We start from the raw sequence: 14,540 nt of genomic DNA, 5'->3' as shown, positions 1-14,540 counted from the left end.
GTGTACAGTCACCTTTGGCACCTCACGCATGTTTTAAACAAGTCTCCTTGCCACTTTACGCTTTTTTCCTCTTCAATGCTGTGTGTAAACCAGGTGCTGAGTTGCTTCTATCAGGTGTCCTACGCAAAGTAGGTTGACGCACATTTGGTCACCTGTCCTAATGTCTCCTTCTTTGACTCGGTGTCAAATTTTCTTTAATTTACGCTCCCGTAAAATGCCCTGGGGATGTTTTACTATGTTAAAGGCACTATATAAATGCAAGCTGTTGTTGTTGCTGCACTCCTGTGATTGCCTATCCCAGAAATATGGGGATTGTGGTCATTTTAACTATTTCAAAAATCCCAACTTGAAAATCCAGGGATTTCAAGATTCCAGAAGAAAATAGTTTATAGAGACATAGATTACAGCACAGAATCAGGCCATTCAATGATGGTGGGCCTTCTGCTTGGGCCTTTGCAGTCCCTATGGTAACAGTACTCCCTCAGTGCTGTTAGATAGGAAATATGTGACTGTTAACTTAGTGAAGCGGTCAAGAGCCAGTACTTCACTATATTAAATGGCCCCCTCAGCCTCACAGCGACATGGGCTGCAGTGTAATCTGGGGTGGCAACTACTGTATGTACTTTGTTCATGTGTATAGTCTCTCCTGCTTGTTCAAGCACAAAGATATCCCAAAACAAATTGTGAGGGAAGAGGAGTGACAGAAGAATCAGAACTTGTTGGATGAATATTTCCCCTGGGGCAATATTGTTTCAGTGTTGTCACAACCAACCTTTATCACATCCACACCAGCAACTCCTTCTGGTGGAAGTGACTTGGCAGCTGTCTGCTCCATCAGCATCAGGCTATTCTTGGCTCCTTGACCACTCCCCGAAGCCTTCAAGAAGTGCTCGATATCAGCCAAAGCTTCCTCAGCATGCCACATAACATCACTAACGTCCTCTGCACTGCTTCTAGGTCCAACTCCAGAAGGAGCATTAGACATGTCAGCAATCCCTTCCCAAAACAAGACATGCCTCTCTAGCCCCAAGTGTCTTATTTTAATGATAAAAGTTTCTGCAACTAATTCCAACTCTTTGCCCTTGAAGCTTTTCTTCTTTGAGCTTCTCCCCATTTCTCTTTACCTCGACTCGCCATTTTCCCACTAATACACACCAATGCACACTTATGTCTGTTACGCCTTCGAGAGAGAGCTGTGCAGAGATCGCATCATACCAGAGGCAGGTACCAAGTGATGCAAGTCACAGTCAATGTGGTCTCCTGGACTAGTCTCGATCGCATAGAGGGTTCGGGGAGGAATTTTCCAGATTTCTCTTCCCTGGGGTTCCTGATCTACTTTTTCGCCTCTCCCAGGAGACTACATGGCACCGAGGGAGTAAACAGTCCATTGCTAAAATCCATGGTCTTTTTCCATCTGACATTTTCGTATGTTCGTATGTGTAATCCATTGCTTTCCTGCATTTTGCAACTATTTGATGTTTGCAAAATTGTACACGTGCAATTTACCCACCAGTCGGGATCTAACTGAATGGCGGATCAGGCTGCTCCTGCTCCTATGTCCCTATGAACTGACTGCCATTTTCTACCAATCTTCACAAAACCCTCCTCTCCTCTCCCATGGTCCCTCCCCTATATCCATCTTCTGCTCCAACATCACCATTCCTCCTCCCCTAAACTCCTCTCGCCCTCTTCCCTATCTCTCTTCCTCCCAAACCCCTTTTATCATCCTCTCCTTCACCCTCTAACCCATCCCCATCTCCACCCTCTGTTTCCCGCCCCTTCTATACCCACCCTAACCCCTCCCAAATAAAACAGCCACGGGGTAATACGGCAAATGAAAATAAAGAAATGGCTGACTTGTTGAATAATTACTGTGTGTCAGGCTTCACAGTAGAGGAAGAGGATAATATACCTGACATTCCAGGGAAATTAATAATGAATCAAGGACTGGAACTCACTAAAGTTAACGTAAGCAAGAAAACAGTATTAGAAAAAGTAATGGCACTAATGACTGATAAATCCCCAGGACCTGATAGTTCCCACCCCAGAGTTTTCAAAGTAGGTAAGGAAATTGCAGATGCTTTAGCCATAATCTTGCAAAACTCTCTCGATTCAGGAACTGTCCCTTTAGATTGGAAAATTACAAATGTAACTCCATTATTTAAGAAAGGTGAGAGGGAGAAACCAGGAAATTATAGACCTGTTAGTCTAACATCTGCTGTGGGGAAGTTATTGGAATCTATAATTAAGGACAGAGTGACTGAGCACGTAGAGAAATTTGAGCTGATTAGAGAGAGCCAACATGGATTTGTAAAGAGTAGGTCATGTCTAACAAACCTAACTGGATTTTGTGAGGAAGTAACTAAAATAGTAGACAGGGAATATCTATGGATATAGTTTATATAACGCTCCACATAAGAGACTGTTAGAACATAAGAATGTAAGAAATAGGAGTAGGAGTAGGCCATTCGGCCCTTCAAGCCTGCTCCGCCATTCAATAAGATCATGCCTGATCTTCTACCTCAACTCCACCTTCCTGCACTATCCCCATATCCCTCGAGTCCCTTAGTATCCAAAAATCTATCGATCTCTGTCTTGAATATATTCAATGACTGAGCCTCCACAGTCCTCTGCGGTAGAGAATTCCAAAGATTCACAACCCTTTGAATGAAGAAATTTCTGCTCATCTCAGTCCTAGATGGCCAATCTCGTATCCTGACTGTGACCCCCCCAGTTCTGGACTCCCCAGCCAGGGGAAAACATCCTCCCAGTATCTACCCTGCAAGTCCCTTAAGAATTTTATATGTTTCAATGAGATCACCTCTCATTCGTCTAAACTCTAGGGAATATAGGCCTAGTCTACTCAAACTCTCCTCATAGGACAATCCCCTCATTCCAGGAATCAGTCTAGTGAACCTTCGTTGCACTCCCTCTAAGTCAAGTATATCTTTCCTTAGGTAAGAAGACCAAAACTGTACATAGTGCTTCAGGTGTGGTCTCACCAGGGCCCTATATAATTGTAGCAAGACCTCTTTACTCTTATACTCCAATCCTTTTGTAATAAAGGCTAACATACCATTTGTTTTCCTAATTGCTTGCTGTACCTGCATGTTAACTTTCTGTGATTTGTGTATAAGGACACCCAGGTCCCTCTGAATACCAACAGTCTCTCACCATTTAAAAAATATTCTGCTTTTCTATTTATCCCACCAAAGTGGTTTAACTTCACGCTTCTCCACATTATATTCCAGCTGCCATGTTCTTGCCCACTCACTTAACCTGTCTATATCCCTTTGCAGCCTCTTTGTGTCCTCCTCACAGCTTACTTTCCCACCTAACTTTGTGTCATCAGCAAACTTGGAAACATTACACTCAGTCCTCTCATCTAAGTCATTGATATAGATTGTAAATAGCTGAAATTAAAGCTCATGGAATTGAAGGCAAATTATTAACCTGGTTAGGAGATTGGATAGGCGGTAGAAGACAGAGAGTAGGGATAATGGGTATGCACTCGAATTGGAAGGAAGTGACTAGTGGTGTCCCACAAGGATCTGTGCTGGGGCCTCAACTATTCACTATATTTATTAATGACTTGGATAACAAAATAGAGAGCCATGTATCCAAGTTTGCCGATTACACAAAGATTAGTGGCATAGTAAGTAGTAGATGGGAGCTTAAAATTACAAAGAGACATTGATAGATTAAGTGAGTGGGTGAAACTGAGGCAGCTGAATTTCAATGCAGTTAAGTGTGAGGTCATTCATTTTGAACCAAAAAAGGATAGATCTGAGTATTTTTTAAATAACTAGAGGGCTAGAGTATAAAAGGGGAGGAAATCTTGCTACAGCTATACAAAGCCCTGGTTAGACCACATTTGGAGTACAGGGTACTGTGTAAATTATGAGGACTGATTACATAAACTAGGCTTGTATTCCCAGAAATATAGACGGTTAAGGGGTGATTCGATTGAGATTTGTAGGATTTTGAAAGGAATTGATAGGATAGATAGAGAATGTTGGGGAGTCTAGGACAAGGGGACAGAACTTTAAAATCAGAGCCAGGCTATTCAGAGGAGAAGTTAGGAAACATTTCTTCACGCAAAGGGTGGTAGATGTGTGGAACTCTCTCCCCCAAAAAACAGCCATTATCTCAATGAACAGCAAAACAGGTTTGAGGGACTGAATGGCCTCCTCCTGTTTCTACATCCCCATTCCCTCCTAACCCCATCCCTTCTCCATGATCCCACCCATTAACATGATCCTTTCCTTATTATAATTACCCTGTCCCTTCTTCCGCTGGCTCCACCCCACTTCTCACCTCCCCTCTCCCAAGCCCCAATCCTTCTCCCATACTCATGCCGCTCCCGACTCCACCCCAACCCCGGCCCCTCTCCCCTGGCCTGCCTATCTCTCTTGGCCAGCCCCCTCACGCCCCGCCCCGGGCCCACCCCGCTCTCTACCCCCTGGCCCCACCCCCTCTCTCTCTGCCCCCCCCCCCCCGGGCCCAGCCCACTCCCCCTCCCCCACTCTCCCGCCCCCTCCCCCACTCTCCCGCCCCTTCTCCACCTCGCCCCGCCCCCTCCCCTGGGCCCCGCCCCCACTCTCGCACCCCCTGGCCCCGCCCACTCTCCCTCCTCCCGGGCCCCACCCCCTCTCTCTCTCCCCACCCCCCGGGCCCGGCCCACTCCCCCACTCTCCCGCCCCCTCTCTCGCACCCACTGGCCCCGCCCACTCTCCCTCCTCCCGGGCCCCACCCCCTCTCTCTCTGCCCCCCCCCCCGGGCCCGGCCCAGTCCCCCACTCTCCCGCCCCTTCGCCACCTCACCCCGCCCCCTCCCCTGGGCCCCGCCCCCACTCTCGCACCCCCTGGCCCCGCCCACTCTCCCTCCTCCCGGGCCCCGCCCACTCTCCCTCCTCCCGGGCCCCACGCCCACTCTCCCTCCTCCCGGGCCCCACGCCCACTCTCCCTCCTCCCGGGCCCCACCCCCTCTCTCTCTGCCCCCCCCGGGCCCGGCCCACTCTCCCGCCCCTTCGCCACCTCGCCCCCCCCCTCCCCTGGGCCCCGCCCCCACTCTCGCACCCCCTGGCCCCGCCCACTCTCCCTCCTCCCGGGCCCCACCCCCTCTCTCTCTCCCCACCCCCCGGGCCCGGCCCCCTCCCCCACCCCCCCCAGGGCCCATCCCCTCTCCCTCCCCCCCAGGGCCACGCACCTTCTCCCCCCCCGCCCCGTCTCTCCTCCCCCGGCCCCCGCCCCCTCTCTCCATTGCCCTGGGCCCTGCCCCATCTCCCTTCCCCCCCCTCTCTCCCGCCCACCCCGGGCCCCGCACCCTCACCCTCACCCCCCATCTTTCTTCCCCCCAAGCCCCCCTCCCCCGGGCCCGCCCCCTCTCTCCCCCCCACTTTCTCTCTCCCCTGGGCCCCATCCCCTGGACACAACCCCTCTGTCTCTTGGCCCCGTCTCCTCTCTCTCCCCACCACACCGGGTCCCACCCACTCAAATTCAAATTCAAATTCAAATCGCTTTATTGGCATGATAAGGTACATCTTATGTTGCCAAAGCATCAAAATACATTTATGGTTGAACACATAAACGCAGTTCTATTCATACAGTGTATAAACAGGTATATCCCTGAGTGTATAAATATACATTCGCATTATTTATATATACTCTTTTCTTAGGTTTACTGGTTGTCCCTCTGTTCATGGCAAGCTGTAACATAGTGTGCCGCCAGTGCTACACAGCTTCTCTCCTCCCCCCGTAGGTATGGGAGTTTTTGGTCGTCATTCAGATTTCTGAATTCAGGGCATATTTGTGAGAATTTTTGGTAGAAATTCTCCCTGATGCCCTGATATTTTCCACAGGCTGTGAGGAAGTGCATCTCTGTCTCCACTACTCCCTGACTGCAGTGAGAGCATATCCTGTCCTCTCTTGGCAGCCTGGTCTGCCTTTTTCGATCGCTAGGCTATGTTCGCTAAGTCTGTACCTTGTCAGGGTTTTTCTCAGTTTGTTATCCTTTACCATGGTCAGGTACTCAGCCATGTTGTATTGTCTGTTTAGGGCCAAGTAGCAATTGAGTTTGCTTTGGGTTTTTGTTGTTTCTGCCCAATATGTCAGATATTTTTCCTTTTGCTTAGCGACGATTGTGTTGGGTCGAATTCTTTGTGTTACGATGTCACTGTCCTGGGGCTGGTTATTGTTAGTAGTGTTAGCAGTTACTTCACTGAGTCCCAGGACTAGTTGACTGAGGGTATTCTTCTTCATGGTCAGCTCTTGGCATTTCAGGGCGTCGTAGTGATAGCATTGGGGGTTGCTCATTTGTAGGTGATTCCAAAATTTGGTGGCTCTTTTTTGGATAGTGATTATTAATGGATATTGGCCTAGTTCCGCCCTGCATGCATTGTTTACTGTTTTCCTTTGAGTCCGGAAGATACTTTTACAGAATTCTGCATGTAGGATCTCAATTGGGTGTTTGTCCCATTTTGCAAATTCTTGTTGTGTTAGCGGTCCCCATACCTCACTGCCATAGAGTGCAATTGGTTCAATTACTGATTTGAAAATTTTTAGCCAAATGCTAATTGGGATTTCCATTTGGATTGATTTTTTAATGGCATAGAAAGCCCTTCTTGCTTTCTCTTTCAGTTCATTCACAGCCAGTTTGAAGTTTCCCGTAGAACTGATTTTTAAGCCCAAGTATGTGTAGTTAGTGGTTTGTTCAATTTTGGTTGTTCCTAGTGTGAAATTTATTTTGGGTCCCTGATGTCTGGATCTTTGCTGGAACACAAGGACTTTGGTTTTTTGGGGATTTATTGTCAGGGCCCAAGTCTGGCAGTACGACTCCAGCAGATCCAGGTTCTGCTGCAGACCCTCCTTAGTTGGTGACAGCAGAGAACCAGGTCGTCTGCATAGAGGAGGAATTTAACCTTGAATTCATATAGGGTGAGGCCGGGTGCTGTAGATTGTTCAAGTAGTTTTGCCAATTCATTTATGTAAACTCCCCGCACCGGTTCCCTGCCTCCTCTCACCCCACCCCCCTCCCCCCGCCCTCTCCCCCCACCACCCCGGGCCCTGCACCCTCACCCTCTCCCCATCTCTCTTCCCCCCCAAGCCCACCCCCTCTATCCCTCGCCCCACTTTCTCTCCCCCCCGGGCCCCGCCCCCTGTCCCCTGGACACGCCCCCTCTGTCCATTGGCCCCGCCTTCTCTCTCTCTCCACCCCCTCTCTCCTACCCACCACTCTCTTCCCCTCTCGGTTCCCCACCCCCCTCTCCCCCCCTCCTCCCCCCCGGGCACCGCCCCCTCTCCTCTCCCCCCCCGGGCCCGCCCCCTCTCTCTCTCCCCCAGGCCCTGCCCCACCCCACATCCCTCTCCCCCCCTGGGCCCCGCCCCCTCTCTCCCCCCCCCAGGCCCCGCCCCCTCTTTCCCCCACCCCCTCTCTCTCTCACTCACTCCCCCCGCCAGGGCCCCCGTCTCTCTACCCCCCCTCTTTCTCCCCACCCCTCTCTCTCTCCTCCCCGCCCCCCACCCCGGGCCCCATCCCCGTCCCCTCCTAGCCCCGCCCCTTCTCTCCCCCACCCACTCTCCCCCCCCCGGTCCCCGCCCCTTCTCACTCCCCGTCTCTCCTCCCCCTGGGCCCCGCCCCCTCTCCCTTCCCCCCCAGGCCCCGCCCCAATCTCACCCCACCCCGGGTCCCGCACCCTCACCCCCCATCTCTCTTCCTCCCAAGCCCACCTCCTCCCCCCACACTCTTCCCCCCGGGCCCTGCCCCCTCTTCCCCACCCCCAGCTCCCCGCCCCCTCTCCCTCCCCCCTCTCTCCGCCCCGATTCCCCGCCCCCTCTCCCGCACGGGACCAGCCCCTCTCCCCCTCCTACCCGGGACCAGCCCCTCTCCCCCACCCCACCTCCCGACACCAGCCCCTCTCCACCCCCCTCCCCCCAAGACCAGCCCCTCTCCCCCCCCCGCCCCCCGAGACCAGCCCCTCTCCCCCGCCTCTCCCCCCTGCTGAGACCAGCCCCTCTCCCCCTCCCACCCGGGTCCAGCCCCTCTCCCCCCCCGACCCCGAGACCAGCCCCTCTCCCCCCCCCGCCCCGAGACCAGCCCCTCTCCCCCCCCGCCCCGAGACCAGCCCCTCTCCCCCCCCCGCCCCGAGACCAGCCCCTCGCCCCCCTCCCCCGTCCCGAGACCAGCACCCCTCCCCCGTCCCCCCAAGACCAGCCCCCTCCCCGCCCCACCGAGACCAGCCGCTCTCCCCGCCCCCCTGGGACCAGCCCCAACCCCCCCACCCCGGGAACATCACCCCCCCCCCACCCAAGACCAGCCCCTCTCCCCCCCCCCCGGCCAGCCCCTCTCCCCACCCCGAGACCAGCCCATCTCCTCCCCCCCCCCCGAGACCAGCCCCTCTGGCCCCCCAAGACCAGCCCCTCTCCCCACCCCCCCGAGACCAGCCCGTCTCCCCCACCCGAGACCAGCCCCTCTGCACCCCCCCGAGACCAGCCCCTCTCCCCCACCCCCCCCCGAGACCAACCCCTTTCCCCCACCCCCCCCCCGAGACCAACCCCTCTCCCCCCCCCCCCCGAGACCAACCCCTCTCCCCCACCCCCCCCCCCCCGAGACCAACCCCTCTCCCCCAACCCCCCCCCCGAGACCAACCCCTCTCCCCCACCACCCCCCCCGAGACCAACCCCTCTCCCCCCCCCCCCCCCCCCGAGACCAACCCCTCTCCCCCCCCCCCCCCGAGACCAACCCCTCTCCCCCACCCCCCCCCCCCGAGACCAACCCCTCTCCCCCACCCCCCCCCCCCGAGACCAACCCCTCTCCCCCACCCCCCCCCCGAGACCAACCCCTCTCCCCCACCCCCCCCCCGAGACCAACCCCTCTCGCCCACCCCCCCCCCCCGAGACCAACCCCTCTCCCCCCCACCCCCCCCCCCGAGACCAACCCCTCTCCCCCCCCCACCCCCCCCCCGAGACCAACCCCTCTCCCCCCCCACCCCCCCCCGAGACCAACCCCTCTCCCCCCCCCCCCGAGACCAACCCCTCTCCCCCCCCCCCGAGACCAACCCCTCTCCCCCCCCCCCCGAGACCAACCCCTCTCCCCCACCCCCCCGAGACCAACCCCTCTCCCCCACCCCCCCGAGACCAACCCCTCTCCCCCACCCCCCCCGAGACCAACCCCTCTCCCCCCACCCCCCCGAGACCAACCCCTCTCCCCCACCCCCCCCGAGACCAACCCCTCTCCCCCACCCCCCCCGAGACCAACCCCTCTCCCCCACCCCCCCGAGACCAACCCCTCTCCCCCACCCCCCCCGAGACCAACCCCTCTCCCCCACCCCCCCCGAGACCAACCCCTCTCCCCCACCCCCCCGAGACCAACCCCTCTCCCCCCCCCCCGAGACCAACCCCTCTCCCCCCCCCCCCCGAGACCAACCCCTCTCCCCCCCCCCCCGAGACCAACCCCTCTCCCCCACCCCCCCGAGACCAACCCCTCTCCCCCACCCCCCCGAGACCAACCCCTCTCCCCCACCCCCCCGAGACCAACCCCTCTCCCCCACCCCCCCGAGACCAACCCCTCTCCCCCACCCCCCCGAGACCAACCCCTCTCCCCCACCCCCCCCGAGACCAACCCCTCTCCCCCACCCCCCCGAGACCAACCCCTCTCCCCCACCCCCCCGAGACCAACCCCTCTCCCCCACCCCCCCGAGACCAACCCCTCTCCCCCACCCCCCCGAGACCAACCCCTCTCCCCCACCCCCCCGAGACCAACCCCTCTCCCCCACCCCCCCGAGACCAACCCCTCTCCCCCACCCCCCCGAGACCAACCCCTCTCCCCCACCCCCCCGAGACCAACCCCTCTCCCCCACCCCCCCGAGACCAACCCCTCTCCCCCACCCCCCCGAGACCAACCCCTCTCCCCCACCCCCCCGAGACCAACCCCTCTCCCCCACCCCCCCCGAGACCAACCCCTCTCCCCCACCCCCCCGAGACCAACCCCTCTCCCCCACCCCCCCGAGACCAACCCCTCTCCCCCACCCCCCCGAGACCAACCCCTCTCCCCCACCCCCCCGAGACCAACCCCTCTCCCCCACCCCCCCGAGACCAACCCCTCTCCCCCACCCCCCCGAGACCAACCCCTCTCCCCCACCCCCCCGAGACCAACCCCTCTCCCCCACCCCCCCGAGACCAACCCCTCTCCCCCACCCCCCCGAGACCAACCCCTCTCCCCCACCCCCCCGAGACCAACCCCTCTCCCCCACCCCCCCGAGACCAACCCCTCTCCCCCACCCCCCCGAGACCAACCCCCTCTCCCCCACCCCCCCGAGACCAACCCCTCTCCCCCACCCCCCCGAGACCAACCCCTCTCCCCCACCCCCCCGAGACCAACCCCTCTCCCCCACCCCCCCGAGACCAACCCCTCTCCCCCACCCCCCCGAGACCAACCCCTCTCCCCCACCCCCCCGAGACCAACCCCTCTCCCCCACCCCCCCGAGACCAACCCCTCTCCCCCACCCCCCCGAGACCAACCCCTCTCCCCCACCCCCCCGAGACCAACCCCTCTCCCCCACCCCCCCGAGACCAACCCCTCTCCCCCACCCCCCCGAGACCAACCCCTCTCCCCCACCCCCCCGAGACCAACCCCTCTCCCCCACCCCCCCGAGACCAACCCCTCTCCCCCACCCCCCCGAGACCAACCCCTCTCCCCCACCCCCCCGAGACCAACCCCTCTCCCCCACCCCCCCGAGACCAACCCCTCTCCCCCACCCCCCCGAGACCAACCCCTCTCCCCCACCCCCCCGAGACCAACCCCTCTCCCCCACCCCCCCGAGACCAACCCCTCTCCCCCACCCCCCCGAGACCAACCCCTCTCCCCCACCCCCCCGAGACCAACCCCTCTCCCCCACCCCCCCGAGACCAACCCCTCTCCCCCACCCCCCCGAGACCAACCCCTCTCCCCCACCCCCCCGAGACCAACCCCTCTCCCCCACCCCCCCGAGACCAACCCCTCTCCCCCACCCCCCCGAGACCAACCCCTCTCCCCCACCCCCCCGAGACCAACCCCTCTCCCCCACCCCCCCGAGACCAACCCCTCTCCCCCACCCCCCCGAGACCAACCCCTCTCCCCCACCCCCCCGAGACCAACCCCTCTCCCCCACCCCCCCGAGACCAACCCCTCTCCCCCACCCCCCCGAGACCAACCCCTCTCCCCCACCCCCCCGAGACCAACCCCTCTCCCCCACCCCCCCGAGACCAACCCCTCTCCCCCACCCCCCCGAGACCAACCCCTCTCCCCCACCCCCCCGAGACCAACCCCTCTCCCCCACCCCCCCGAGACCAACCCCTCTCCCCCACCCCCCCGAGACCAACCCCTCTCCCCCACCCCCCCGAGACCAACCCCTCTCCCCCACCCCCCCGAGACCAACCCCTCTCCCCCACCCCCCCGAGACCAACCCCTCTCCCCCACCCCCCCGAGACCAACCCCTCTCCCCCACCCCCCCGAGACCAACCCCTCTCCCCCACCCCCCCGAGACCAACCCCTCTCCCCCACCCCCCCGAGACCAACCCCTCTCCCCCACCCCCCCGAGACCAACCCCTCTCCCCCACCCCCCCGAGACCAACCCCTCTCCCCCACCCCCCCGAGACCAACCCCTCTCCCCCACCCCCCCGAGACCAACCCCTCTCCCCCACCCCCCCGAGACCAACCCCTCTCCCCCACCCCCCCGAGACCAACCCCTCTCCCCCACCCCCCCGAGACCAACCCCTCTCCCCCACCCCCCCGAGACCAACCCCTCTCCCCCACCCCCCCGAGACCAACCCCTCTCCCCCACCCCCCCGAGACCAACCCCTCTCCCCCACCCCCCCGAGACCAACCCCTCTCCCCCACCCCCCCGAGACCAACCCCTCTCCCCCACCCCCCCGAGACCAACCCCTCTCCCCCACCCCCCCGAGACCAACCCCTCTCCCCCACCCCCCCGAGACCAACCCCTCTCCCCCACCCCCCCGAGACCAACCCCTCTCCCCCACCCCCCCGAGACCAACCCCTCTCCCCCACCCCCCCGAGACCAACCCCTCTCCCCCACCCCCCCGAGACCAACCCCTCTCCCCCACCCCCCCGAGACCAACCCCTCTCCCCCACCCCCCCGAGACCAACCCCTCTCCCCCACCCCCCCGAGACCAACCCCTCTCCCCCACCCCCCCGAGACCAACCCCTCTCCCCCACCCCCCCGAGACCAACCCCTCTCCCCCACCCCCCCGAGACCAACCCCTCTCCCCCACCCCCCCGAGACCAACCCCTCTCCCCCACCCCCCCGAGACCAACCCCTCTCCCCCACCCCCCCGAGACCAACCCCTCTCCCCCACCCCCCCGAGACCAACCCCTCTCCCCCACCCCCCCGAGACCAACCCCTCTCCCCCACCCCCCCGAGACCAACCCCTCTCCCCCACCCCCCCGAGACCAACCCCTCTCCCCCACCCCCCCGAGACCAACCCCTCTCCCCCACCCCCCCGAGACCAACCCCTCTCCCCCACCCCCCCGAGACCAACCCCTCTCCCCCACCCCCCCGAGACCAACCCCTCTCCCCCACCCCCCCGAGGCCAACCCCCCCGAGGCCAACCCCTCTCCCCCACCCCCCCGAGACCAACCCCTCTCCCCCACCCCCCCGAGACCAACCCCTCTCCCCCACCCCCCCGAGACCAACCCCTCTCCCCCACCCCCCCGAGACCAACCCCTCTCCACCACCACCCCCCCCCTCGGCCCCCCCCATCGCCCCGCCCCCTCGGGCTGTGCCTACTTCGTCTCGCCCCGCCACCATCACTCACCAGGTGCAGCACAAACGGGGCTCCGAGCAGTGCTATCCACAGGTAAAGATGGAAGATATTAGAGAAGCCGCTCTGCTGGGGCTCCAAGTAACAGCCGCCGGTCAGCGCCGCCCACACCCTCCGCCGGAGGAGGCTGATTAACTGCCAGCCCATGCCGGACTCTCCCCTCAGGCCCGCTCCTGCTCCCTGGTCACAGTCCGCGGCCGCCCGTCGCCATCTTGCTCGCTCTGTTCTCCCTTCCCATCATCCTCTTGGCCGCAGGTGGGCGGGGTTCTCCCCAGGCCCGGGAGGGCAGCGTGTCGCGGGGTTCCCCCCAGGCCCGGGAGGGCAGCGTGTCCCGAGGTTCCCCCCAGGCCCGGGAGGGCAGCGTGTCGCGGGGTTCCCCCCAGGCCCGGGAGGGCAGCGTGTCGCGGGGTTCCCCCCAGGCCCGGGAGGGCAGCGTGTCGCGGGGTTCCCCCCAGGCCCGGGAGGGCAGCGTGTCGCGGGGTTCCCCCCAGGCCCGGGAGGGCAGCGTGTCGCGGGGTTCCCCCCAGGCCCGGGAGGGCAGCGTGTCGCGGGGTTCCCCCCAGGCCCGGGAGGGCAGCGTGTCGCGGGGTTCCCCCCAGGCCCGGGAGGGCAGCGTGTCGCGGGGTTCCCCCCAGGCCCGGGAGGGCAGCGTGTCGCGGGGTTCCCCCCAGGCCCCGGAGGGCAGCGTGTCGCGGGGTTCCCCCCAGGCCCGGGAAGGCAGCGGGTCGCGGGGTTCCCCCCAGGCCCGGGAGGGCAGCGTGTCGCGGGGTTCCCCCCAGGCCCGGGAGGGCAGCGTGTCGCGGGGTTCCCCCCAGGCCCGGGAGGGCAGCGTGTCGCGGAGTTCCCCCCAGGCCCGGGAGGGCAGCGTGTCGCGGGGTTCTCCACAGGCCCGGGACAGCAGCTTGTCCCGGAATTCTCCACAGGCCCGGGACAGCAGCGTGTACCGGGGTTCTCCCCAGGCCCGGGGGAGCATTATGTACCATGACTCGCCCCAGGCCTGGGACAGCAGCGCTTACTGGGGTTACCCCCAGGCCCGGGACAGCAGCGTGTACCGGGGTTCTCCCCCGGCCCGGGGGAGCATTATGTACCATGACTCGCCCCAGGCCTGGGACAGCAGCGCTTACTGGGGTTCCCCCCAGGCCCTATAGAACAGCGTGTACCGAGGTTCCCCCCCAGGCCCTATAGAACAGCGTGTACCGAGGTTCCCCCCCCAGGCCCTTAAGCAGTGATTACTGGGGTTCTCCCTGGGCCCGGGAGAGCAGCGATTACTGGGGTTCCCCCTAGGCCCCGGGACAGCAGCGATTACTGGGGTTCCCCCTGGGCCCCGGGAGAACAGTGATTACTGGGGTTCCGCCCAGGCCTGGGCGAGCATTATGTGCCATGGTTCGCCCCAGGCCCGGGAGGTCAACCTGCAGCTGGTGTTCCCACCAGGGAGGGGAAATTAGCAACCACTGGGGTTCACCCCCAGGCTGGGGAGAACAGTGAGCACAAGAGTTCACTCCGGGCAGGTGACCACAGCAAGCAACAGGATTCCCCCCAGCCCTCAGGTACTCTTCTGGGTTTTATGGACTCTCCTTCAGCCTCTAGTTAGTTCTGTGTGGATTAATGTCACTCCTGGATCTTTTGAACCAGGTTTGCAACCTGTATCGCTCCAACTGATCACATAAATATTACCTCTGACAGTTTCACAGTCCCCCTCCCACACACTCGCTCTCATTCACACAC

General features: G+C 61.7%; 1 protein-coding gene across 1 annotated transcript in view; it reads right to left on the bottom strand.

The window, feature by feature from the left end:
- The window catches only part of pcnx2 (pecanex 2), a 946,160-nt gene extending 932,864 nt beyond the window's left edge, over positions 1-13,296 (bottom strand). Inside the window, exon 1 of the mRNA XM_085996657.1 lies at positions 12,810-13,296. Within this exon, the coding sequence (XP_085852783.1) occupies positions 12,810-12,962 (153 nt within the window). The 5' untranslated portion in view covers positions 12,963-13,296. The remainder of the gene's footprint in view (positions 1-12,809) is intronic.
- Between the last annotated feature and the right edge of the window lie 1,244 nt (positions 13,297-14,540).

Source organism: Somniosus microcephalus, chromosome 9 (genome assembly GCF_052327205.1).
Source record: "Somniosus microcephalus isolate GS21.2 chromosome 9, FLI_Smic_1.0, whole genome shotgun sequence".
In the NCBI taxonomy this organism is placed as follows: domain Eukaryota; kingdom Metazoa; phylum Chordata; class Chondrichthyes; order Squaliformes; family Somniosidae; genus Somniosus; species Somniosus microcephalus.
The sequence above is the reverse complement of the archived record's forward strand: the minus strand, read 5'-3'. Positions and strand labels throughout refer to the sequence as shown.